At 52.3% G+C, this 23,848-nt stretch overlaps 1 protein-coding gene across 3 annotated transcripts in view; it reads right to left on the bottom strand.

Moving 5' to 3' along the window:
• Positions 1 to 23,590, bottom strand: part of FAIM2 (Fas apoptotic inhibitory molecule 2) — a 33,877-nt gene extending 10,287 nt beyond the window's left edge. For all 3 annotated transcript variants that reach the window (XR_013185919.1, XR_013185920.1, XM_077192778.1), the window contains exons 1-9: positions 23,246 to 23,590; positions 20,740 to 20,920; positions 16,260 to 16,363; positions 16,081 to 16,145; positions 15,412 to 15,465; positions 10,826 to 10,876; positions 9,345 to 9,384; positions 7,667 to 7,704; positions 6,196 to 6,283 (exon numbers count right to left, since the gene is read on the bottom strand). Coding sequence is in view for 1 of the 3 variants with exons in the window: in XM_077192778.1 (XP_077048893.1) it covers positions 6,196 to 6,283; positions 7,667 to 7,704; positions 9,345 to 9,384; positions 10,826 to 10,876; positions 15,412 to 15,465; positions 16,081 to 16,145; positions 16,260 to 16,363; positions 20,740 to 20,920; positions 23,246 to 23,260 (636 nt within the window). In the remaining 2 variants the exon portion in view is untranslated. The remainder of the gene's footprint in view (positions 1 to 6,195; positions 6,284 to 7,666; positions 7,705 to 9,344; positions 9,385 to 10,825; positions 10,877 to 15,411; positions 15,466 to 16,080; positions 16,146 to 16,259; positions 16,364 to 20,739; positions 20,921 to 23,245) is intronic.
• Positions 23,591 to 23,848: the final 258 nt, after the last annotated feature.

Below are 23,848 nucleotides of genomic sequence, written 5' to 3'. Positions count from 1 at the left end.
TCCCATTTATCAGCATCTTCTAGCCCCCATCTCAATCCATTAAAAAATCTCATTTTATTCCCATTTATCAGCATCTTCTAGCCCCCAATCCACAAAAAAAATCACATTTTATTCCCATTTATCACCATCTTCAAGCCCCCACCCCAATCTACAAAAAATCTCATTTTATTCCCATATATCAGCAACTTCTAGCCCCCATTCCAATCCAGAAAAAAATCTCATTCCCTTAAATCAGCATCTTCTAGACCCCACCCCAATCCAGAAAAAAATCTCCTTTAATTCCCATTATCAGCATCTTCTAGCCCCCAATCCACAAAAAAATCTCATTTTATTCCCATATATCACCATCCTCTAGCGCCCATCCCAATCCATTAAAAAATCTCATTTTATTCCCATTTATCAGCATCTTCTAGCCCTCACCCCAATCTATAACAAAATCTCATTTTATTCCCATATATCAGCTTCTTCTAGCCCCCAATCCACAAAAAATCAGCATCTTCTAGCCCCCACCCCAATAAAAAAAATCTCATTTTCTATAAATCAGCATCTTCAAGCCCCTAATCCCTAAAAAATCTCATTTTATTCCCATATATCAGCATCTTCTAGCCCTCACCCCAACCTACAAAAAAATACCATTTTATTCAAGTGTATCAGCATCTTCTAGCCCCCACTCTAATCCACAAAAAAACCTAATTTAATTCCCATATATGACCATATTCTAGCCCTTACCCCAATCCACAAAAAAATCTCATTTAATTTATTATATACATACCAGCATCTTCTAGCCCCCACTCTAATCCACAAAAAAAATCTCAATTTATTCCCATAAATCACCATCTTTTAGGCCCTAATCCACAAAAAAATCCCATTTTATTCCTATATATCACCATCTTCAAGCCCCCACCCCAATCTACAAAAATCCCATTTTATTCCCATATAACAGCAACTTCTAGCCCCCACCCCAATCCATTAAAAAAGATCTCATTTTATTCCCATAAATCAGCATCTTTTAGCCCCCACCCCAATCCAGAAAAAAATCTCCTTTAATTCCCATATATCAGCATCTTCTAGCCCCCAATCCACAAAAAAAATCTCATTTTATTCCTATAAATCAGCATCTTCAAGCCCCCATCCCAATCCATTAAAAAATCTCATTTTATTCCCATATATCAGCATCTTCTAGCCCTCACCCCAATCTATAACAAAATCTCATTTTATTCCCATATATCAGCTTCTTCTAGCCCCCACCCTAATCCACAAAAAAATCCTAATTTAATTCCCATATATCACCATATTCTAGCCCCCACTCCAATCCACAAAAAAATCCCATTTTATTCCCATATATCACCATCTTCTAGCCCCCATCTCAATCCATTAAAAAATATCATTTTATTCCCATTTATCAGCATCTTCTAGCCCCCATCTCAATCCATTAAAAAAATATCATTTTATTCCCATTTATCACCATCTTCAAGCCCCCACCCCAATCTACAAAAAATCTCATTTTATTCCCATATATCAGCAACTTCTAGCCCCCATTCCAATCCAGAAAAAAATCTCATTCCCTTAAATCAGCATCTTCTAGCCCCCACCCCAATCCAGAAAAAAATCTCCTTTAATTCCCATTATCAGCATCTTCTAGCCCCCAATCCACAAAAAAATCTCATTTTAATCCCATATATCACCATCCTCTAGCCTCCATCCCAATCCATTAAAAAATCCCATTTTATTCCCATTTATCAGCATCTTCTAGCCCTCACCCCAATCTATAACAAAATCTCATTTTATTCCCATATATCAGCTTCTTCTAGCCCCCAATCCACAAAAAATCAGCATCTTCTAGCCCCCACCCCAATAAAAAAAATCTCATTTTATTTCTATAAATCAGCATCTTCAAGCCCCAAATCCACAAAAAATCTCATTTTATTCCCAAATATCACCATCCTCTAGCCCCCATCCCAATCCATTAAAAAATCTCATTTTATTCCCATATATCAGCATATTCTAGCCCTCACCCCAACCTACAAAAAAATCTCATTTTATTCAAGTGTATCAGCATCTTCTAGCCCCCACTCTAATCCACAAAAAAACCTAATTTAATTCCCATATATCACCATATTCTAGCCCTTACCTCAATCCACAAAAAAATCTCATTTAATTTATTATATACATACCAGCATCTTCTAGCCCCCACCCTAATCCACAAAAAAATCCCATTTTATTCCCATATATCACCATCTTCTAGCCCCCATCTCAATCCATTAAAAAAATCATTTTATTCCCATTTATCAGCAACTTCTAGCCCCCACCCCAATCCATTAAAAAAGATCTCATTTTATTCCCATATATCAGCATCTTCTAGCCCCCAATCCACAAAAAAATCACATTTTATTCCCATTTATCACCATCTTCTAGCCCTCACCCCAATCTATAACAAAATCTCATTTTATTCCCATATATCAGCTTCTTCTAGCCCCCAATCCACAAAAAATCAGCATCTTCTAGCCCCCACCCCAATAAAAAAAAATCTCATTTTATTTCTATAAATCAGCATCTTCAAGCCCCAAATCCACAAAAAATCTCATTTTATTCCCATATATCACCATATTCTAGCCCTTACCCCAATCCACAAAAAAATCTCATTTAATTTATTATATACATACCAGCATCTTCTAGCCCCCACCCTAATCCACAAAAAAATCCCATTTTATTCCCATATATCACCATCTTCTAGCCCCCATCTCAATCCATTAAAAAAATCACATTTTATTCCCATTTATCACCATCTTCCAGCCCCCACCCCAATCTACAAAAAATCTCATTTTATTCCCATATATCAGCAACTTCTAGCCCCCATTCCAATCTACAAAAAAATCTCATTCCCTTAAATCAGCATCTTCTAGCCCCCACCCCAATCCAGAAAAGAATCTCCTTTAATTCCCATTATCAGCATCTTCTAGCCCCCAATCCACAAAAAAATCTCATTTTATTCCCATATATCACCATCCTCTAGCCCCCATCCCAATCCATTAAAAAATCTCATTTTATTCCCATTTATCAGCATCTTCTAGCCCTCACCCCAATCTATAACAAAATCTCATTTTATTCCCATATATCACCTTCTTCTAGCCCCCAATCCACAAAAAATCAGCATCTTCTAGCCCCCACCCCAATAAAAAAAAACTCATTTTATTTCTATAAATCAGCATCTTCAAGCCCCTAATCCACAAAAAATCTCATTTTATTCCCAAATATCACCATCCTCTAGCCCCCATCCCAGTTAAAAAAAAATCTCATTTTATTTCTATAAATCAGCATCTTCAAGCCCCCAATCCACAAAAATCTCATTTTATTCCCATATATCAGCATATTCTAGCCCTCACCCCAACCTACAAAAAAATACCATTTTATTCAAGTGTATCAGCATCTTCAAGCCCCCACTCTAATCCACAAAAAAAACTAATTTAATTCCCATATATCACCATCTTCTAGCCCTTACCCCAATCCACAAAAAAATCTCATTTAATTTATTATATACATACCAGCATCTTCTAGCCCCCACCCTAATCCACAAAAAAAATCTCAATTTATTCCCATAAATCACCATCTTTTAGGCCCTAATCCACAAAAAAATCCCATTTTATTCCTATATATCACCATCTTCTAGCCCCCACTCCAATCCACAAAAAATCCCATTTTATTCCCATATAACAGCAACTTCTAGCCCCCATTCCAATCCACAAAAAAAATCTCCTTTAATTCCCATATATCAGCATCTTTAGTCCCCAATCCACAAAAAAATCTCATTTTATTCCCATTTATCACCATCCTCTAGCCCCCATCCCAATCTACAAAAAATCTCATTTTATTCCCATATATCAGCAACTTCTAGCCCCCACCCCAATCCAGAAAAAAATCTCCTTTAATTCCCATTATCAGCATCTTCTAGCCCCCAATCCACAAAAAAAATCTCATTTTATTCCCATATATCACCATCCTCTAGCCCCCATCCCAATCCACTAAAAAATCCCATTTTATTCCCATTTATCAGCATCTTCTAGCCCTCACCCCAATCTATAACAAAATCTCATTTTATTCCCATATATCAGCTTCTTCTAGCCCCCAATCCACAAAAAATCAGCATCTTCTAGCCCCCACCCCAATAAAAAAAATCTCATTTTATTCCCATATATCAGCATATTCTAGCCCTCACCCCAACCTACAAAAATATCTCATTTTATTCAAGTGTATCAGCATCTTCTAGCCCCCACTCTAATCCACAAAAAAACCTAATTTAATTCCCATATATCACCATCTTCTAGCCCTTACCCCAATCCACAAAAAAATCTCATTTAATTTATTATATACATACCAGCATCTTCTAGCCCCCACCCTCATCCACAAAAAAAAATCTCAATTTATATCCATAAATCACCATCTTTTAGGCCCTAATCCACAAAAAAATCTCATTTTATTCCTATATATCACCATCTTCAAGCCCCCACCCCAATCTACAAAAAATCCCATTTTATTCCCATATAACAGCAACTTCTAGCCCCCATTCCAATCCAGAAAAAAAATCTCCTTTAATTCCCATATATCAGCATCTTTAGTCCCCAATCCACAAAAAAATCTCATTTTATTCCCATTTATCACCATCCTCTAGCCCCCATCCCAATCCAATAAAAAATCTCATTTTATTCCCATATATCAGCAACTTCTAGCCCCCATTCCAATCCAGACAAAATCTCATTCCCTTAAATCAGCATCTTCTAGCCCCCACCCAAATCCAGAAAAAAATCTCCTTTAATTCCCATTATCAGCATCTTCTAGCCCCCAATCCACAAAAAAATCTCATTTTATTCCCATATATCACCATCCTCTAGCCCCCATCCCAATCCATTAAAAAATCTCATTTTATTCCCATTTATCAGCATCTTCTAGCCCTCACCCCAATCTATAACAAAATCTCAATTTATTCCCATAAATCACCATCTTTTAGGCCCTAATCCACAAAAAAATCCCATTTTATTCCTATATATCACCATCTTCAAGCCCCCACCCCAATCTACAAAAAATCCCATTTTATTCCCATATAACAGCAACTTCTAGCCCCCATTCCAATCCAGAAAAAAAAATCTCCTTTAATTCCCATATATCAGCATCTTTAGTCCCCAATCCACAAAAAAATCTCATTTTATTCCCATTTATCACCATCTTCAAGCCCCCACCCCAATCTACAAAAAAATCTCACTTTATTCCCATATATATCAGCAACTTCTAGCCCCCACCCCAATCCAGAAAAAATCTCCTTTAATTCCCATATATCAGCACCTTCTAGCCCCAAATCCACAAAAAATCTCATTTTATTCCCATAGATCACCATCCTCTAGCCCCCATCCCAATCCATTAAAAAATCTCATTTTATTCCCATTTATCAGCATCTTCTAGCCCTCACCCCAATCTACAAAAAATCTTTTTTTTTTCCCACATATCAGCATCTTCTAGCCCCCACTCCACAAAAAAATCTCATTTTATTCCCATTTATCACCATCCTCTGGCCCCCACCCCAATCCAATAAAAAATCTCATTTTATTCCCATATATCAGCAACTTCTAGCCCCCATTCCAATCCAGACAAAATCTCATTCCCTTAAATCAGCATCTTCTAGCCCCCACCCCAATCCAGAAAAGAATCTCCTTTAATTCCCATTATCAGCATCTTCTAGCCCCCAATCCACAAAAAAATCTCATTTTATTCCCATATATCACCATCCTCTAGCCCCCATCCCAATCCATTAAAAAATCTCATTTTATTCCCATTTATCAGCATCTTCTAGCCCTCACCCCAATCTATAACAAAATCTCATTTTATTCCCATATATCAGCTTCTTCTAGCCCCCAATCCACAAAAAATCAGCATCTTCTAGCCCCCACCCCAATAAAAAAAATCTCATTTTATTTCTATAAATCAGCATCTTCAAGCCCCCAATCCACAAAAAATCTCATTTTATTCCCATTTATCACCATTTTCTAGCCCCACTTCCATCCCAGCCACGTCCCTCCCTTGCACGTGTCCTGATCCCCTCCGACCTCCTCGTGCCATCCCCACATCCCTGGGGCTGCTGCTGTTTCCAGACACCCCCAGTTCCCCCCTGTCCTGCCCCAGTGTCCCCTTCCCGAGGGATGTCCCCACCTTGCTCTGGAAGCTGAAGATGGTGACAGACAGACAGACCAGGGCCGTGATCCCCAGGCACAGCAGCACCGACTTGGTGTTGTAGTAGCTGCAAAATGACCAGGAAAATCAAATTAGGGTCATTCCCAGGGATGGGAAAGGGGATTCGGACAGGCAGGAGCTGGGCAAGGAATCCTAGGGGCACAAACAGCGCTGGAATTACCAACACTCCACACTAATGTTGGATAAGGAAGGATAGAAAAAAGCTTGGATGGGTTTTCTGTTGCAGACATCTTTTATGGAAAACCCTTTCCTCAGGATTTTTCCTCCTGAGAAGCTGAGAGGCCTCAGGAACACAATGCAAACAATGGTTATCTGCTGCTGTGGAATGCAACAGGTGGGTCTGGGATTGGTCTCGTGTGGTTGTTTCTAATTAATGGCCAATCACAGCCCAGCTGGCTCAGACACAGAGCCCGAGCCACAAGCCTTTGTTATCATTCTTTGCAATTCTATTCTTAGCCAGCCTTCTGATAAAACCTTTTCTTCTATTCTTTTAGTACAGTTTTAGTGTAATATATATCATAAAGTAATAAATCAAACATGGAGTCAGATCCTCGTCTCTTCCCCAATCCAAGAACCCCTGTGAACACCGTCACAGTTTTCCTGCTGTTTTAAAGGATGGAGGGAAGGCAGGAGGGTCCATCTGGGCCTCCCAGAGCAGCTCCAAGTCCATCAATCCCAGTGTCCACGGACAGACAGGGAATGGGGAAGGTCCTGACTGGGAGGTAACAAAACCAGGGTGACCAAAATCCCCACAGCATGAGGGGAAAGCAGAGGAGCAGCCCCGGGCTCCTGCCCAGCCTGGCGTTAGGAAAAGGAGGGGTTGGAGCAGGGACAGGGGGCTGGCTGCAGGCTCAGGAATGGTTTCCAGGCTGGATCAGGATTTTGGCTGCAGTGCCAAAAAGCCAGTCCTGCTCTCCCTGGGGATTTGTGTGGAGCCTCTGGAGTTTTCCCCCTGGAGCTGCTGAGGCCAGGGATTTCTTTGTCCCCATCCATCACCCAGCCTGGCTCATGGCCCTCTCTCCAGGCTCCCACACGAGCCAGGAGCAGATTTCAGATTTCCTGGTGCACGTGAGCAGAAGGGAACAGGCTGGGATACAAATTCCTGAAACTGCTGGAACAAATCCCTTGGCTCACTGCAGCCCCACCTGCCTGAGACCTGCCCAGTGAGAAGTGTGGGATCACTGAGTGGTCACCTCCAGCCCCTCCAGGTGCTGCCCCTCCAGGGCTCTCCTGCAGGATTTGGGATGTGGGAATCCCCCAGCGCTGCCTCCCTTGGCACAGGGACAGGCCTTGGGAACCTTTCCTTGGGCAGTTTCCCCAGGGAAGCTCCAGCTTTGTGTGGCTGCTGGGAGCCCCAGGCAGCTCAGGTACCTCAGGAACAGGGAATGCTTTCAGGAAGAGACAGGACACAGGGCAGTGCCCAACCCACCTGGAGAGCATGGCAGTGAGATAGGCCATGGACAGGGTCTGGGGGAAAACACAGCCTGGTTAGTGCCCCCCTGCCCCGAGCAGGCACCACAGGAAATCCCTCAGTCCCAGGGAAAGGGGCAGGGGAGGCCCAGACTCTCAGGAGAAGGAGCTGGGGCAGCGTTTGGAACCCTCCAGGGCCTGATGGGCACAGGGAGGGCAGAGGGAGGGCAAACAGCACGGGAGGAGTCGCTGCTCCTGCATCCCTCCCTCGCAGGAGCCAGCTCCCATCCCAGCTCCTGTTGAACACCCCAGCTCCCATCCCAGCTCCAATTCCAGCTCCCATCCCACATCCCAGCTCCTGTTCCACACTCCAGTTCCCACCCCAGCTCCAATTCCAGCTCCCATCCCACATCCCAGCTCCTGTTCCACACTCCAGTTTCCACCCCAGCTCCAATTCCAGCTCCCATCCCAGCTCCCGTTCCACACTCCAGCTCCCATCCCAGCTCCTGTTCCACGCTCCAGTTCCACCCCAGCTCCCGTTCCACACTCCAGTTCCCACCCCAGCTCCAATTCCAGCTCCCATCCTACATCCCAGCTCCCATCCCAGCTCCTGTTCCACACTCCAGTCCCACCCCAGCTCCAATTCCAGCTCCCGTTCCACACTCCAGTTCCCATCCCAGCTCCAATTCCAGCTCCCATCCCAGCTCCCATCCCACATCCCAGTTCCCATCCCAGTTCCCATCCCAGTTCCCATCCCAGTTCCCATCCCAGTTCCCATCCCGGTTCCCATCCCACATCCCAGTTCCCATCCCAGTTCCCATCCCGGTTCCCATCCCAGTTCTTATCCCAGTTCCCATCCCAGCTCCCATCCCAGCTCCCATCCCACATCCCAGTTCTCATCCCAGCTCCCATCCCAGTTCCCATCCCACATCCCAGTTCTCATCCCAGTTCCCATCCCAGTCCCCATCCCAGTTCTTATCCCAGTTCCCATCCCAGCTCCCAGTTCTCATCCCAGTTCCCATCCCAGTCCCCATCCCAGTTCTTATCCCAGTTCCCATCCCAGCTCCCATCCCAGCTCCCATCCCAGTTCCCATCCCAGTTCTTATCCCGGTTCCCATCCCAGTTCCCATCCCAGTCCCCATCCCAGTTCTTATCCCAGTTCCCATCCCAGCTCCCATCCCAGTCCCCATCCCAGTTCCCATCCCAGTTCCCATCCCAGCTCCCATCCCGGTTCCCATCCCGGTTCCCATCCCACATCCCAGTTCCCATCCCACATCCCAGTTCCCATCCCAGTTCCCATCCCGGTTCCCATCCCGGTTCCCATCCCACATCCCAGTTCCCATCCCACATCCCAGTTCCCATCCCAGTTCCCATCCCACATCCCAGTTCTCATCCCGGTTCCCATCCCACATCCCAGTTCCCATCCCACATCCCAGTTCCCATCCCGGTTCCCATCCCAGTTCTCCCCCCAGCTCCAATCCCAGTTCCCACCACACTTCACAGATTATTTTTTGCAATTTTTTAACAAACAGAGGCTCCCTTTCTTTCCACCTTTTCCCATCCCAGTGCAACCACAGCTCCTCAGCCCAAGCCCAGGACAAGAAGGGGATGAAATTCCCACTTTTCCCCAGGAATCCAGCCTTGTCCTGGGAGCCACTCTGGCCCCAGGGCAGATGTTGGCCAGATGTGCCACTCACAAAGATGCTGAGCAGGATCAGGTTCCATGGGAAGTATCTCCTGCAAAGCAAACAGGGTCAGTCAGCCAGGGCTGTGCCAGGGAATCCCTGACCATGAGGGTTATTAGGGACTGTGAGGGTAATTAATGGCCATTAATGACCCAGCTGGGTAATTAATGGCCATGCTGGTAATTAGTGCCCTGTGCACCAGTGCTGGGGCAGTGCAGGGCACAGTCACCCTGCTGGGAGCCCCAGGACAGAGATCCCCAGGACATTCCTGCTCCCCTGGCAGCTGGCAAGAGCATCCTCTGGAATGTTTAATTCCCAGAACCCAGCAAGAGCATCCTCTGGAATGTTTCATTCCCAGAACCCAGCAAGAGCATCCTCTGGAATGTTTAATTCCCCAAACCCAGCAAGAGCATCCTCTGAATGTTTAATTCCCAGAACCCAGCAAGAGCATCCTCTGGAATGGTTCATTCCCAGAACCCAGCAAGAGCATCCTCTGGAATGTTTAATTCCCAGAATCCAGCAAGAGCATCCTCTGGAATGTTTAATTCCCAGAACCCAGCAAGAGCATCCTCTGGAATGTTTCATTCCCAGAACCCAGCAAGAGCATCCTCTGGAATGTTTAATTCCCAGAACCCAGCAAGAGCATCCTCTGGAATGTTTCATTCCCAGAACCCAGCAAGAGCATCCTCTGGAATGTTTCATTCCCAGAACCCAGCAAGAGCATCCTCTGGAATGTTTCATTCCCAGAACCCAGAGCTGCAAATGGGGCAGTGCTGCCACATTTCTCTTCACAGAGAAAAGCAAGGCACAATTCTTCCCAAGGATTTCTGAGATTCACATTCCCTGAACCTCAGAGAAAGGGAAAACCCAACTCTTCTCACCTGCTGTGCCTGTGTAGAATGCAACATGGGGATTGTTTACCCAAAGTGAGGATGTTTGGTTTCCTTGGCCTACCAGGGCCAGGTGTGTGTGTGTGACTGTGACAGTCACAAGATTCTGTGCAGGGTGTGCAGAGTGAGTGCTTGGCAGATTCAGTTTAGATGAAATAGATATGGGACAGTATAATAAAGTGATTAATGAGCCTCCTGCTACCCATGGAGTCAGGTGCATCATTCCTCCTTTGTTGGGGCCCTCACAGCATTGCCATAGGGCAGTTCCTGCTGGAAGTCCCAGCTGCAATTGGACTCCTGAGCTGCAGCAACCCCAGGCCTGGAACAGCTGTTTCCAGCATCTGGAACAGCTGGGGCTGCCCCTGGATCCCTGGCAGTGCCCAAGGCCAGGTTGGATGGGACTGGGAGCAGCCTGGGACAGTGGGAGGTGTCCCTGCCATGGCACTGGGTGGGATTTAAGGCCCTTTCCAACCCAAACCATTCCATGATCCCATGGAAACACAGCAGCTGCATCCCTGCCCCACAGCAGGGCTGGAAACCTGAGGAAAACATTCCTGCTGCCTTCCCCAGGCTGTCCCAGACCCCAGAGCATCCCCTCCTCACCTGGGCCCGGAGCAGCAGGCCAGGATCAGGTAGGTGACGAAGAAAACGGCGCTGCAAGGAGAGAGAGAGAGAGAGAGGGAGAGTTCAGGGGGGAAAAACAGCCTGGGAGGGTGGAGCAGGGGGGAATTCCCTGGGGTGAAATTCCCTGGAAAAGAAGCCTGGGATGGAATTGCCTGGAAAACCAGCCTGGGATGGAATTCCCTGGAAAAGCAGACAGGCATGGTGGAATTCCCTGGGATGGAATTGCCTGGAAAAGCAGCCTGGGATGGGGATGTTGGAAATGCAAACACCCAGCAGGCTGGATCAGGGTGGTTCCCACCCCTGGTCCCTCTCACTGAGCTCCTTCCTGCCCTCAGGAGCCTCCTCTGCCTGCGCCCATCCCCAGGGTGGGACAAAACACCCCTGGAGAAGCTGAGGGCAGGATCTGGAGCAGAGCACCCAAATGTGTGAATGACAAACAGGGCAGAACTGGGTTTGTGTTGGCTCTGAGGAAATGTTCCCTCATGGAAAGGGAGGTCGGGCATTGGGAGGGGCTGCCCAGGCAGTGCTGGAATCCCATCCTTGGAAGTGTCCAAAAGCTTTTGGAAGTGGCACTGGGGGACATTCAGATCTGAGCACTGATTGGTTTCACCACAACCTCCCAAAAAACTCACTTATCAACCCAGGACACTTGGTCAGTGGTGAGGGGAGGCTTGGTGGTTGGACTCCATGGGCTCCAGGGGCTTTTCCCACCTTCATTATTCCAGGATTCCTTGGTTCTGGGAGTTTCTCACATGGAGGTGCCAGGCTTTGCCCCTCGTTTCCAAACCCTTTCCAGCCTGGGGGTGTCAAGGCTGGAGGTTCTTAAACCAAGGGCTGGCAAAGTGGCCAGGCTCAGGCAGGGCTGGAAGGGCTGTGCTGGAGAAGGGAGCTGCTCCCGTGGTACATCCCTCCAGGAATGGGAATTTTTGGGCTTTCCACTCCTGGAAGTGTGCAAGGCCAGGCTGGACAGGGATTGGAGAGACCTGGGACAGTGGAAAGTGTCCCTGCTCATGGCAGGGGTGGCACTGGGTGGACTTGAGGGCTCCTCCAACCCAACCCATTCCTGGATTCCACTCCTGGAGAGCTTGAGGAAGAGCCCAGGGCAGGGAAGGGCTCAGGGCAGGAGGATCCATTCAGAACAGGGCTCAGGGCAGAAGGATCCATTCAGAACAGGGCTCAGGGAAGGGCTCAGGCAGGAGGATCCATTCAGAACAGGGCTCAGGGCAGGAGGATCCATTCAGAACAGGGCTCAGGGCAGGAGGATCCATTCAGAACAGGGCTCAGGGCAGGAGGATCCATTCAGAACAGGGCTCAGGGCAGGAGGATCCATTCAGAAAAGGGCTCAGGGACAAGCCCAGGCCAGGAGGATCCATTCAGAACAGGGCTCAGGGACAAGCTCAGGGCAGGAGGATCCATTCAGAACAGGGCCCAGGGCAGGAGGATCCATTCAGAACAGGGCTCAGGAACAAGCCCAGGCCAGGAGGATCCATTCAGAACAGGGCTCAGGGAAGGGCTCAGGCAGGAGGATCCATTCAGAACAGGGCCCAGGGCAGGAGGATCCATTCAGAACAAGGCTCAGGGACAAGCCCAGGCCAGGAGGATCCATTCAGAGCAGGGCTCAGGGCCAAGCCCAGGCCAGGAGGATCCATTCAGAACAGAGCTCAGGGACAAGCTCAGGGCAGGAGGATCCATTCAGAACAGGGCTCAGGGCAGAAGGATCCATTCAGAACAAGGCTCAGGGAAGGGCTCAGGGCAGGAGGATCCATTCAGAACAGGGCTCAGGGCAGAAGGATCCATTCAGAACAGGGCTCAGGGCAGAAGGATCCATTCAGAACAAGGCTCAGGGAGGGCTCAGGGCAGGAGGATCCATTCAGAACAGGGCTCAGGGCCAAGCCCAGGGCAGGAGGATCCATTCAGAACAGGGCCCAGGGCAGGAGGATCCATTCAGAGCAGGGCTCAGGGCCAAGCCCAGGCCAGGAGGATCCATTCAGAACAGAGCTCAGGGACAAGCCCAGGCCGGGAGGATCCATTCAGAACAGGGCCCAGGCCAGGAGGATCCATTCAGAACAGGGCTCAGGGAAGGGCTCAGGCCAGGAGGATCCATTCAGAACAGGGCTCAGGGCCCAGCCCCAGAGCCAGGAGGATCCTCCTGGCTCACAGGAGCCCAAGGTGCAGTGGCTGCCCAGCCCCACCCAGGTCCTGGCAGGTTTTAGGTTTTACCTCCCAGCATTTGAGCCTGTGCAAGCCCAGCAGCCCCAGAGCTGCAGGAGGCTCTCCTGCCCACAGCTGGGTGTTTTTCCAGGCTCTGGGAGCTGCTCCCCCCAGGGCAGCAGTGCCGGGCGTGCCGATGGCTCCCGATAGCCACTGACCCTCGGCCAGGGCAGGGAGGTGATGGCAGAGCCCAGGGCCACGAGGGCACAGAGATAAACCCAGGCCCAGCTCTCCCACTGGGAAACCAGGAAAGCCCAGTGGGAGCAGCCTGGACACGGCTGAGCAGCTGGGAAGAGACTGTGGGGAGCACAGAGCCAGCAGGGCCCTCCATCCCCTGTCTGCTCTGGGTTTATTCCACTGAAGGGCCATCCCAGCGGTGGGAAACATCCTGGGGCTCCCAGGTTTTATTACAGAGGTCTCTGGTTGGGAAGGAGACCCAGGCACAGAGCAGGAAAAACATTTGGAGACGCTGGAATGAAGGGAAGGGCTTGGCTCACTGAGCAGTGAAAAAACAGACAAAATTAAAGGCATGGAATGGCCTGGGTGGGAAGGGAGCTTAAAATCCATCCCATCCCATCCCATCCCATCCCATCCCATCCCATCCCATCCCATCCCTGCCATGGCAGGGACACCTCCCACTGTCCCAGGTTCCTCAAAGCCCTGTCCAACCTGGCCTTGGGCACTGCCAGGGATCCAGGGGCTGCCTCAGCTGCTCTGGGAAATCCATGCCAGGGCCTCCCCACCCTCCCAAGGAACAATTCCTGCCCAATGTCCCATCCATCCCTGCCCTCTGGAAGCCATTCCCTGTGTCCTGTCCCTCCATCCCTTGTCCCCAGCCCCTCTCCAGCTCTCCTGGAGCCCCTTTGGGCCCTGGCAGGGGCTCTGAGCTCTCCCTGCAGTGAGGTGAGCACCCCCAGCTCTCCCAGCCTGGCTCCAGAGGGGCTCCAGCCCTGGAGCAGCTCCGGGGCCCCCTCTGGGCTCTCTCCTCATCCTCCCTGTGGGAGCCCAGGGCTGGGGCAGCTCTGCAGGTGGGGTCTGACCTGGGCACAGGGGGACAATGACCAGGGGGGAAACTCCTCCAGGACAGAACCCCCCCAGCTGTCCCAGGGTGTTCCAGCTGGGAAACAGGAGGGAATAAACTCCATCCGGGCAGGGAGCTGGAGAGGTGACCCCAGAGGCCAAGGTGGGCACCTGAGCAGGGCTGAGCCTCCTCCCCCTGTCCCCTGGGAGGTGACAGTGCCTCTCCAAGCCCAGCTGCCCCCTGGAGCACCTCTGGTTCCCTCCTGGTGCCCCGGAGCTCCCATGGCTGCTGTTTGTGGGGTTCTCCCAGGTTACATAAGCCGGTGTCTCATCTGCTGATTTGGGTGTGAACTGATTAAAGCTGAGTTCACCTCACACTGAATGAGCAGCACTGACCCCGCCAGCAGCCTGGAAACCACGGAGCCAGGAGATGCCAGCACCTGGGAGCTCCATTCTGGGCTGGCTGGAGGAACCAAGGAACAGAATCCCAACTTTGGGGCTCTGGGATGGAGCCCCAGGAGTGACAGCCCCACCCAGACATGGCCAGGAACATCCCAACACCTCCAAATCCACCCCACTGGATATTATGTAATGGAAACCACGACAACCACCTGGCTTCCAAGGGGAAACCCCAAAGTTCAGCCTCCATGGTGCCCTGAACATCCTTCCAGGTGTCAGACATGGGGCTCTGCAGTGTTTTCCTGATTGCTCTGCAAGGAGGCCTCTGGAGCTTCCCAGGGGACCTTCCCAAAATCAACCCTCTAAGGTACCCTGGACATCCCTCCAGGTCTCATTAGGAGTTTCTGTTTCCCTGGAAACTCCCCAGTTCTCTCTGGCTTTCTGCAGGAAATACTCAGGGATTTATTTCGACCCTGGTTTCTCGAGCCATTTTTGGGGAGGTGTTTGGGGTCTCTTGCTCATTCAGGTGAGATTTTCCACCTGCTCACCTCAGGCTCACCCATGGATTGGTGCCCAGAGCAGCTGGGGCTGCCCCTGGGTCCCTGGCAGTGCCCAAGGCCAGGCTGGACAGTGGGGCTGGGAGCAGCTGGGATGGTGGGAGGGGTCCCTGCCCAGCCTGGGATGGTGGGAGGGGTCCCTGCCATGGCAGAGGTGGCACTGGATGGGCTTTGAGGTCCCTCCCAACCCAACCCAACCCAACCCAACCCAACCCAACCCATTCCATGACCTTCCCCAGTTGCCCCTGGACACTTTAGAGTGATGCTTCACATGCAGGACAGTGTTTGGGAAGTGTTGCAGGCTCTTCCCACATGCCCACATCCCCACCCAGGCTGTCTGGAGCACACAAGGCCGCAGGAAAAGCCAGGGATACTCACTAGGAAGCCCAGTACCAGGCAGAGTGGGTCTGGATGTAGCCCTTGACTGGTTCACTGCAAGACAAAGAAAGATCCTGAGCAGGACGAACCCAGTCCCTCCGAGCTCCCTGCTCAATGAACCCAGGAACAGCCCGAGCAGGGGATTCGAAACCCAGCCCTGGGCGAATCCTCTCGGCAGCCTGAGCCTGTGGAGAGGAATTCCAGCTGCCAGGTGGGAAGGGAGGCGCTGCTCCCCCAGCTCCACACCGCAGCTGGCTGGGAATGGCTCCCACAGGGGATTAGGGAGCCCAAATCCTCAGGCTGGCACTGATCCATTATTTATTCTGGAGGCAACATGAGCCACACACACCCAGAGCGCTCGGTCATCCGAGCTGGAGAGGGGGATGAGCAGGGCAGGGAAGGCAGCTCCTGGAGCTGGGATCTGGTAACTCCCACAGGGAAAACCCAGCAGCCACTGCCAAGGGCAGCGGCCATGGGGATCATCCAGCATGGGGGATCCAAACCTGAGCGTGGGTGGGAATGGGGGCAAAAAGGACTGAGGGACCTCTGAGTGTTCCCTCAGCTGTGCTTTTCTCTTGGAACACTCAGAAAGAATCCAGGTGTGACACAAGCCCCAGGAACCTGCCCAGAACCCACTCCCAGGTGGCCCAGGACACACCCAGCACCCACCAGAAGGTGAAGAAAGCCACGATGACAACGGTGACCAGGAGCTGGACCATCAGGATGGCGTAAACCTGCAGGGAGAGGTGGTGATCCATGGATCCCAGAATCCAGCAGAGCCAGGCCCTCCAGGGGCCGGGGGTCCAGCTCTGCCAGCCCCGAGGGTGAGGGCCGTGTCCCGGCCTCACCTTCCTGATGAACACCCTGCGCACGTTGCGGTCGTCCCAGCTGAAGGTGGTGAGCAGCTCCGTGTCCCCCGGGTACCCCGCGCTGCCGTAGCTGGGGCTGGTGCCTGCAGAGAGGCCAAAGGAGCAGCTGCCACCCAACCCCCCCCAGCTGTGGGACCTGAGCCCAGGGAGCCATCACAGCTCAGTCTGGTGCCCCAAATCCCCAGAGGTTCCTTGTGGCCAAATCCCAAATCCCCCCCAGCCTTGGGACCTGAGCCCAGGGAGCCATCACAGCTCAGTCTGGTGCCCCAAATCCCCAGAGGTTCCTTGTGGCCAAATCCCAAATCCACCCCAGCTGTGGGACCTGAGCCCAGGGAGCCATCACAGCTCAGTCTGGTGCCCCAAATCCCCAGAGGTTCCTTGTGATCAAATCCCAAATCCCCCCCAGCCTTGGGACCTGAGCCCAGGGAGCCATCACAGCTCAGTCTGGTGCCCCAAATCCCCAGAGGTTCCTTGTGATCAAATCCCAAATCCCCCCCAGTCTTGGGACCTGAGCCCAGGGAGCCATCACAGCTCAGTCTGGTGCCCCAAATCCCCAGAGGTTCCTTGTGCCATTCACATTCTCTGAAAAAATCCCTTTGCCCATGATTGTTCTCCTGGGAAGCTGAGGAGCTTCAGAGAAAAGGAAAACAATTTTATCTCATTTGCTTCTCCTGTGTTTTGCTCATGTGCAATGTCTTTGGAGATTGTTTACCCACAGGTGATTGTTTCAGTGGTTTAATGTGAATTGTTTTGGCTCTTTGGCCAATCAGGGCCAAGCTGTGTCAGGGCTCTGGAAAGAGTCACGAGTTTTCATTATAATCTTTTTAGCATTTATTAAGTATCCTTTCTGTATTCTTTAGCATAGTTATATTATATAGTGTATTAAATAGATCTATATAAGTATAGTATTCTTTAATATAATATATTAAAAAATATTAATATAAGAATAATAATATTAAAGAACATTAAATACATTATTCTTTAGTATATATTATATTAAAGTATAGTATTCTTTAATATAATGTATTAAAGAATATTAATATTAAAGAATGTTAAAGATATTATTCTTTAGTATATTACATATTATATTAAAGTATAGTATTCTTTAATATACTATAGTATAATAAAGTAATAAATTAGCCTTCTGAGAACATGGAGTCAGATTCATCATTCCTGCCTTCGTTGGGACATTTCCCAGCAAACACAAAAGTTCCTCTGCTCTCTTCCCACTCCTGCTGCTCCTTGGGACCATCCCTGGGAGCAGAGGGGGAACATTCCCACAAACCATCCCAACACCAGGCTGAGTCCTTGTCTGAGCAAACACCAAACCTTCCACAGCAATGGGAGGGCTGGGATCATCCCTTGCTCTCCTTTCACTGGATGCTAAAGCACCCCCAGAGCAGCTGTGCTCAGCATTCCCAGGGGAGCAGCTGTGACTCAGCATTCCCAGGGAGCAGGAGGAGTCTCTCGCTGCTCTCCTGAGCTGTGTTTGCATCCTGGCTTTGTCAACAACGTCCCTGCTCTGAGAGCAGCTCCTGGCGGCTCCCTGAGCTCCATCCCTCAGCCCCATTTCCATGCAGGGACTCAGGAAACAGTTAAGCACCGAGCCTGAAAAGGGAGGAAACAGCTCCAATGCTACCAGTGAAAAAAACCTTCCCCCAAACCCTCAAATCCCCACACAAGTCACCTCTGCTGGGCCAAAACTGGAACAGAAGCTCCCATTGCTGGTTTTCCTTTCCCCATCCCTGGCAGTGTCCCAGGCCAGGCTGGACAGGGCTTGGAGCAGCCTGGGACAGTGGGAGGTGTCCCTGCCATGGCAGGGGTGGCCCTGGATGGGCTTAAAGGTCCCATCCCACCCAAACCATTCCATGACTCCATGACCATTCTGTGCCCTCTGTGCTCCTCTCCTGTGTCACTGAAGTCTCCCCTGCTGGGTTTCACAGAAGGATTTTTGTGTGATTTTCCTGCTTTACATTCCTGTCCCTGCCTGGTCCACAGACACCTCCCCTCCTCCTAAAGCTTCTGAGCTCAGGGATACCAAAATCCTTCAGGAGATGGAGCAAAGACCCTCTCAATCTCAGAGCAGACTCTGAGAGAGCCAAATTCAAGGTCCTGATCCTGATTTTCTTCTGGTTTTTGGTTTAGGTTGCTCATTCAAAATGCAGGACTCTCACTTAGGTGCTCCCATCAAGAAATAAGTCCCTGGTGCTGTTCTGTTGTCAGTAAATCCCTTGGTCCTTCCTTCCTGCCCCAGTGGAGCTGAACCTGCTGCGTGTTCTCCTGGATCCCACATCAACCCCAGAGTACCTGGGCAGGGAGAATTCCTGGGAATTCGAGGCCTCCTGCACCAAAGCAATCCCAGCCCCTAAACACCAAATTGGCCCCTAAACACCCAACTGGCCTCTAAACACCCAAAGCCCCTAAACACCAAATTGGCCTCTAAACACCCAACTGGCCTCTAAACACCAAATTGTTCTCTAAAACCAAATTGGCCCCTAAACACCAAATTGGCCCCTAAACACCCAACTGGCCTCTAAACACCCAAAGCCCCTAAACACCAAATTGGCCTCTAAACACCCAACTGGCCTCTAAACACCAAATTGTTCTCTAAAACCAAATTGGCCCCTAAACACCAAATTGGCCCCTAAACCCCCAGCTGGCCCCTAAACCCCCAGCTGGCACCTCAGTGCCCTGAGGAACTGAAGGGTTTTACTCCCCTCCCTCCCTCCCTGCCAGCATCCAGAAGGTTCCATCCTCCTCCCTCCTGGTGTCCCCCCATCTGTCCCCCCGTCCAAGGCCACAGCAGGACGGTGTGTCCTGAGTTCATGGTCACAGAAACAGCCCCAAACCCACATCCCTTCTCTCCAGGTGCTCCCAGTCAGGTGTGAGACATCCCATAGAGTGGGTTTGGCTTCCCACCTGGAGACCCCAAATACCCCATCCCACCCCTAAACCCCAATACCCCATCCCACCCCTAAACCCCAAACACCCCATCCCACCCCTAAACCTCAAATACCCCATCCCACCCCCTAAACCCCAATACCCCATCCCGCCCCTAAACCCCAAATACCCCATCCCACTCCATAAACCCCAAATACCCCATCCCACCCCTAAACCCCAAATACCCCATCCCACCCCTAAACCTCAAAATACCTCATCCCACCCCCTAAACCCCAAATACCCCATCCCACCCCCTAAACCCCAATACCCCATCCCACCCCTAAACCCCAAATACCTCATCCCACCCCTAAACCCCAAATACCCCATCCCACCCCATTTAGGCCTCACCCCCTCTAATTCATTGCAACAGCAGAAAAATCCAGATGATGCCCAGAGGCACCTGGGGGATTTATCCTGTTCCTCAGGGCAAAGGCTGAGGAACCATCAGAATGTGCAGCACAGGCACAGCAGGGGAGGTTTTCACTCCTTCCCCTTCCCCAAGCATCCCATCCCTGCAGCTGGACAGAACAGGCAGCAAAGGATGGAGCAGGCCAAGAGCTCAGGAGTCCCTAAATCCCATAATCCCAGTGTTTTCTCTGGCTGGAACTGTGCTGAGTGAGCACTTGGCCACCCCCAGGGTCACTTCCCAGGCTCCATCCCCAGTTCCAAGCCTGCAGCCATTCCCTGGGCACAGCCAGGGCTCTGTCCTTTGCTACAGCCCAGCAGCAGCTCCAGGGAGCTTCTGGGTGTTGGAAAAATTGCTGGTTTGCCCAGGAATGGCCACGAGGATGCTGGAACAATCCAGCCTTTGGCCCCAGCCGTGTCCCAGCCTCCCTGGCTCTGCCAGCAGCTGCCAACAGCCACACTGGGGGCTGTGACACCACTTGTGACACCAATTGTGCCACCTCAGCTGCTCTGAGAGCTGGGGCTGAGCAGGAGCTGCAGGAGGGGGTGGGGGGATCCCTGCAGCTGATCCAGGACTTTCCTCCAGCCCCAGGAGCTGGGATCTCCCAGGGCAGCGAGCTGGCAATGGGGATTTCTCCCACTGGGAAGGAGTTTACTCCCTCGTGAGGTCTCTGGGATGGCTGCAATGGCTTTTATCCACAGATATATGGACTTTTATCTGCAGATGGAGAGTTTCATGTGTAGATGGAGATTTTACACACAGATGGAGACTGCTGTGCAGACAGAAGCTCACAGCTCATGGCTGCAGCTCTGCCCTGGGCCAAACTGAGCAGCACATCCCTGGTTCCCATCTCATCCCTGCTGCTCCTCTTATCCTGGTTCCCTTCTCATCCCTGCTCCTCCTCTCATCCCTGCTGCTCCTCCTCTCATCCCTGCTGCTCCTCTTATCCTGGTCCCCTCTCTTGTCCCTGCTCCTCTTCTTCTCCCTGCTCCCTCTCTTCTCCCTGCTCCTGCTCTCATCCCTGCTCCCCCTCTTATCCCCCTCTCCTCTCCATGCTGGGGGATCTCTGCCCCTGTCCCAGGGCTCACCCAGCCCATCCATGGAAGGACTTACTGGGATCCACGTACGCCCAGCTGGGGTGGAGCGGGGCCGCGGGCGGGGCAGGAAAAGCCCCGGCTTTGATCCCTTCCCCCGCCGTGGCCTCCTCGTAGGACGGGGGAGCCGGGGGGGCTGTGGCATTGTCCTTCTTGTCCCCCTGCCCCTCAGAGCTGGGGGGTTTGCTGTTCACAGAGAGCTGCACAGACAGGGGCAAAGAGAGAGAGAGAGATGAGTAAAAGCATCGCAGAAACCGCCCTGGATGAGAAACTGGCACGGATGGGCTCTGGGAAAGGGGTCAGGAACTGGGAGAGATGGGAACTGGGAGCCCCAGGAACTGGGAGAGATGGGAACTGGGAGCCATGGGCACTGGGAGCCATGGGAACTGGGAGCCAAAGGAACTGGGAGCCATGGGAACTGGGAGACAAAGGAACTGGGAGCCATGGGAACTGGGAGACAAAGGAACTGGGAGCCCCAGGAACTGGGAGAGATGGGAACTGGGAGAGATGGGCACTGGGAGCCATGGGAACTGGGAGAGATGGGAACTGGGAGCCCCAGGAACTGGGAGAGATGGGAACTGGGAGAGATGGGCACTGGGAGCCATGGGAACTGGGAGCCATGGGAACTGGGAGAGATGGGAACTGGGAGCCAAAGGAACTGGGAGCCATGGGAACTGGGAGAGATGGTAACTGGGAGCCATTGGAACTGGGAGAGATGGGAACTGGGAGCCCCGGGAACTGGGAGCCACGGGAACTGGGGGCCCCGGGAACTGGGAGCCAGAGGAACTGGGAGCCATGGGAACTGGGAGCCAGAGGAACTGGGAGCCACGGGAACTGGGAGCCATGGGAACTGGGAGCCATGGGAACTGGGGGCCCCGGGAACTGGGAGCCAGAGGAACTGGGAGCCATGGGAACTGGGAGCCAGAGGAACTGGGAGCCATGGGAACTGGGAGCCATGGGAACTGGGAGCCATGGGAACTGGGAGAGATGGGAACTGGGAGCCAAAGGAACTGGGAGCCATGGGAACTGGGAGCCAGAGGAACTGGAAGAGATGGGAACTGGGAGCCACGGGAACTGGGAGCCCTGGGAACTGGGAGCCCTGGGAACTGGGAGCCCCCCAGCCATTCCTGGGGGCTGGGCACGGGCCCATCCCTGCACCCCGGGAAGGGCACCCATGGCTGAGGGGCGATGGGAAAGCCCCGGAGGTGCTCGTTGGGATGAGAAGTTCCAGGCAGGGAGGTCTGAGGGGAGACCCAGAGCCCCCGCAGTGCCTTGGGCTCAACGTGACACCAAAAACATCCAAGGAATTCTCTGCTTCTCATCAAACTTCCTACATTGCTCCTTCAAAAGAGCTTTCAGATCCTGGGCAGAAAATCCTGAACTCTTCATTCCCATTTACCTCATTTGGGCTCAGCTGCTCCCAGGAATGCTCTGGTTTGGCCCTCCAGAATTTTCTCCCCTGTGCCCGTGTGGAGGCTCAGCTCTGCTGCTTCCCAGCATTCCAAGGACCCGGGGCTGCAGCAAGGAGCCAACCTGGGGCCACCTGAGCACTCTCCTCTCCTTGGGAACATGATCCCTTTAACCTCCCAGCTGGGCTGGGGTAGATGAACTGCCAGGATAACTCTGCTGCCCTCGGAGGAGCCAGCTCAGCCCAGGAGCAGCAGCTCCACAGCTCGGGGGGGCTGCAGAGGCAATGAACCCCAAAACAGGGGGGCTTGAACAGAGCAGAGTGAGGAGAGCTCCAGCTGAAGGGGCCACGGGCCCTGAAAACACAGCAGGGCCAGGCTGGGATGAGTCCCACGGGCAGATCCAGCTGTGCCACCTCCCCTGGCAGCCCCAGGGACTGTCCTTCCCTGTCCTTCCCTGTCCTTCCCTGTCCTTCCCTGTCCTTCCCTGTCCCTTGGGTTTAGGGGCCGAGATCCTGCGAGCCCCCTCCCCACCCCCCCGAATATCCAAGGAGATCCAGAGGGATGGAGCTGCATCCAGAGCGTTGCCATGGCGATGGTGCATGAGCTGGCAGAGGATCCACAACCCCCCCCCCTCCTCGGTCTGAGAGCACTGGAGAGCCCCAAAATCCCCCAAACCCCCAAAATCCTGAGCCCCCGGGCCGGGCAGGAGGTGCTGCCAGATGGGGACAGGGGTGGGACAGCACAAACAGCTCACGGAGCCCCCCCACACCCGGGATTTGGGGGGCACAGGGGGTAGAACGGCCACAGGTCCGGTCCAACGGGGTTTCAGCTGTGCATCCATCACCCCTAAACCAGCCCGATCCCCAAACCAACCCCAAACCAGCCTCCAATCCCCAAACCATCCCTAAACCGGCCCCCAACCCCCAAACCAGTCCCCAGCCCCTTCCGCCCCCATGGCAGGCACCGTGCACGGGTGCCCCGCTCCCCTTGCACCCATCACTGTTCCTAAATCCCTCGGTGCTCCTAAACCCCTTCCCTGCGCCGCTCTCTCCGCTCCGAAGGCGCCGTTACGCAACAGGGACGGGCTCGCCCTGCCCGGCCCGGCCTCGCTCGTACCTTCCCCTGGGTCATGGCTGCTGCCGGCCCCGGGCACGGATCGGGATGGATCTGGGGGCCCTTCCAGCCCTTCTCCCGCGGGTGTGGGGCTGCACGCGGCCGCCGCAGCCCCCGCAGCGCTGCCCTCGCTGCCAGCAGCGTCCCCGAGCAGCGGGCAATGCAGGCAGGGAGGGAGGGAGGCAGGGAGGCAGGGATGTACCACTGCCAGCCCGCCGAGCAGGGGAGCCGCGAGGGGACACAGGGACGGGCATGGGAGAGGGACGGGAGAGGGATGGGAGAGGGATGGGATGGGAGAGGGATGGGAGAGGGATGGGAAAGGGATGGGAGAGGGATGGGATGGGATGGGAGAGGGACAGGAGAGGGATGGGAGAGGGTCGGGATGGGAGAGGGATGGGAGAGGGATGGGATGGGATGGGATGGGAGAGGGACAGGAGAGGGATGGGAGAGGGATGGGAGAGGGTCGGGATGGGAGAGGGATGGGAGTGGGATGGGAGAGGGATGGGAGAGGGATGGGAGAGGGATGGGATGGGAGAGGGATGGGATGGGATGGGAGAGGGATGGGAGTGGGATGGGAGAGGGATGGGAGAGGGATGGGAGAGGGTC

Source organism: Agelaius phoeniceus, chromosome 35, assembly GCF_051311805.1.
Source record: "Agelaius phoeniceus isolate bAgePho1 chromosome 35, bAgePho1.hap1, whole genome shotgun sequence".
In the NCBI taxonomy this organism is placed as follows: Eukaryota; Metazoa; Chordata; class Aves; order Passeriformes; family Icteridae; genus Agelaius; species Agelaius phoeniceus.
Note: the sequence above shows the minus strand (reverse complement) of the source record. Positions and strands in the feature narration are given on the sequence as shown.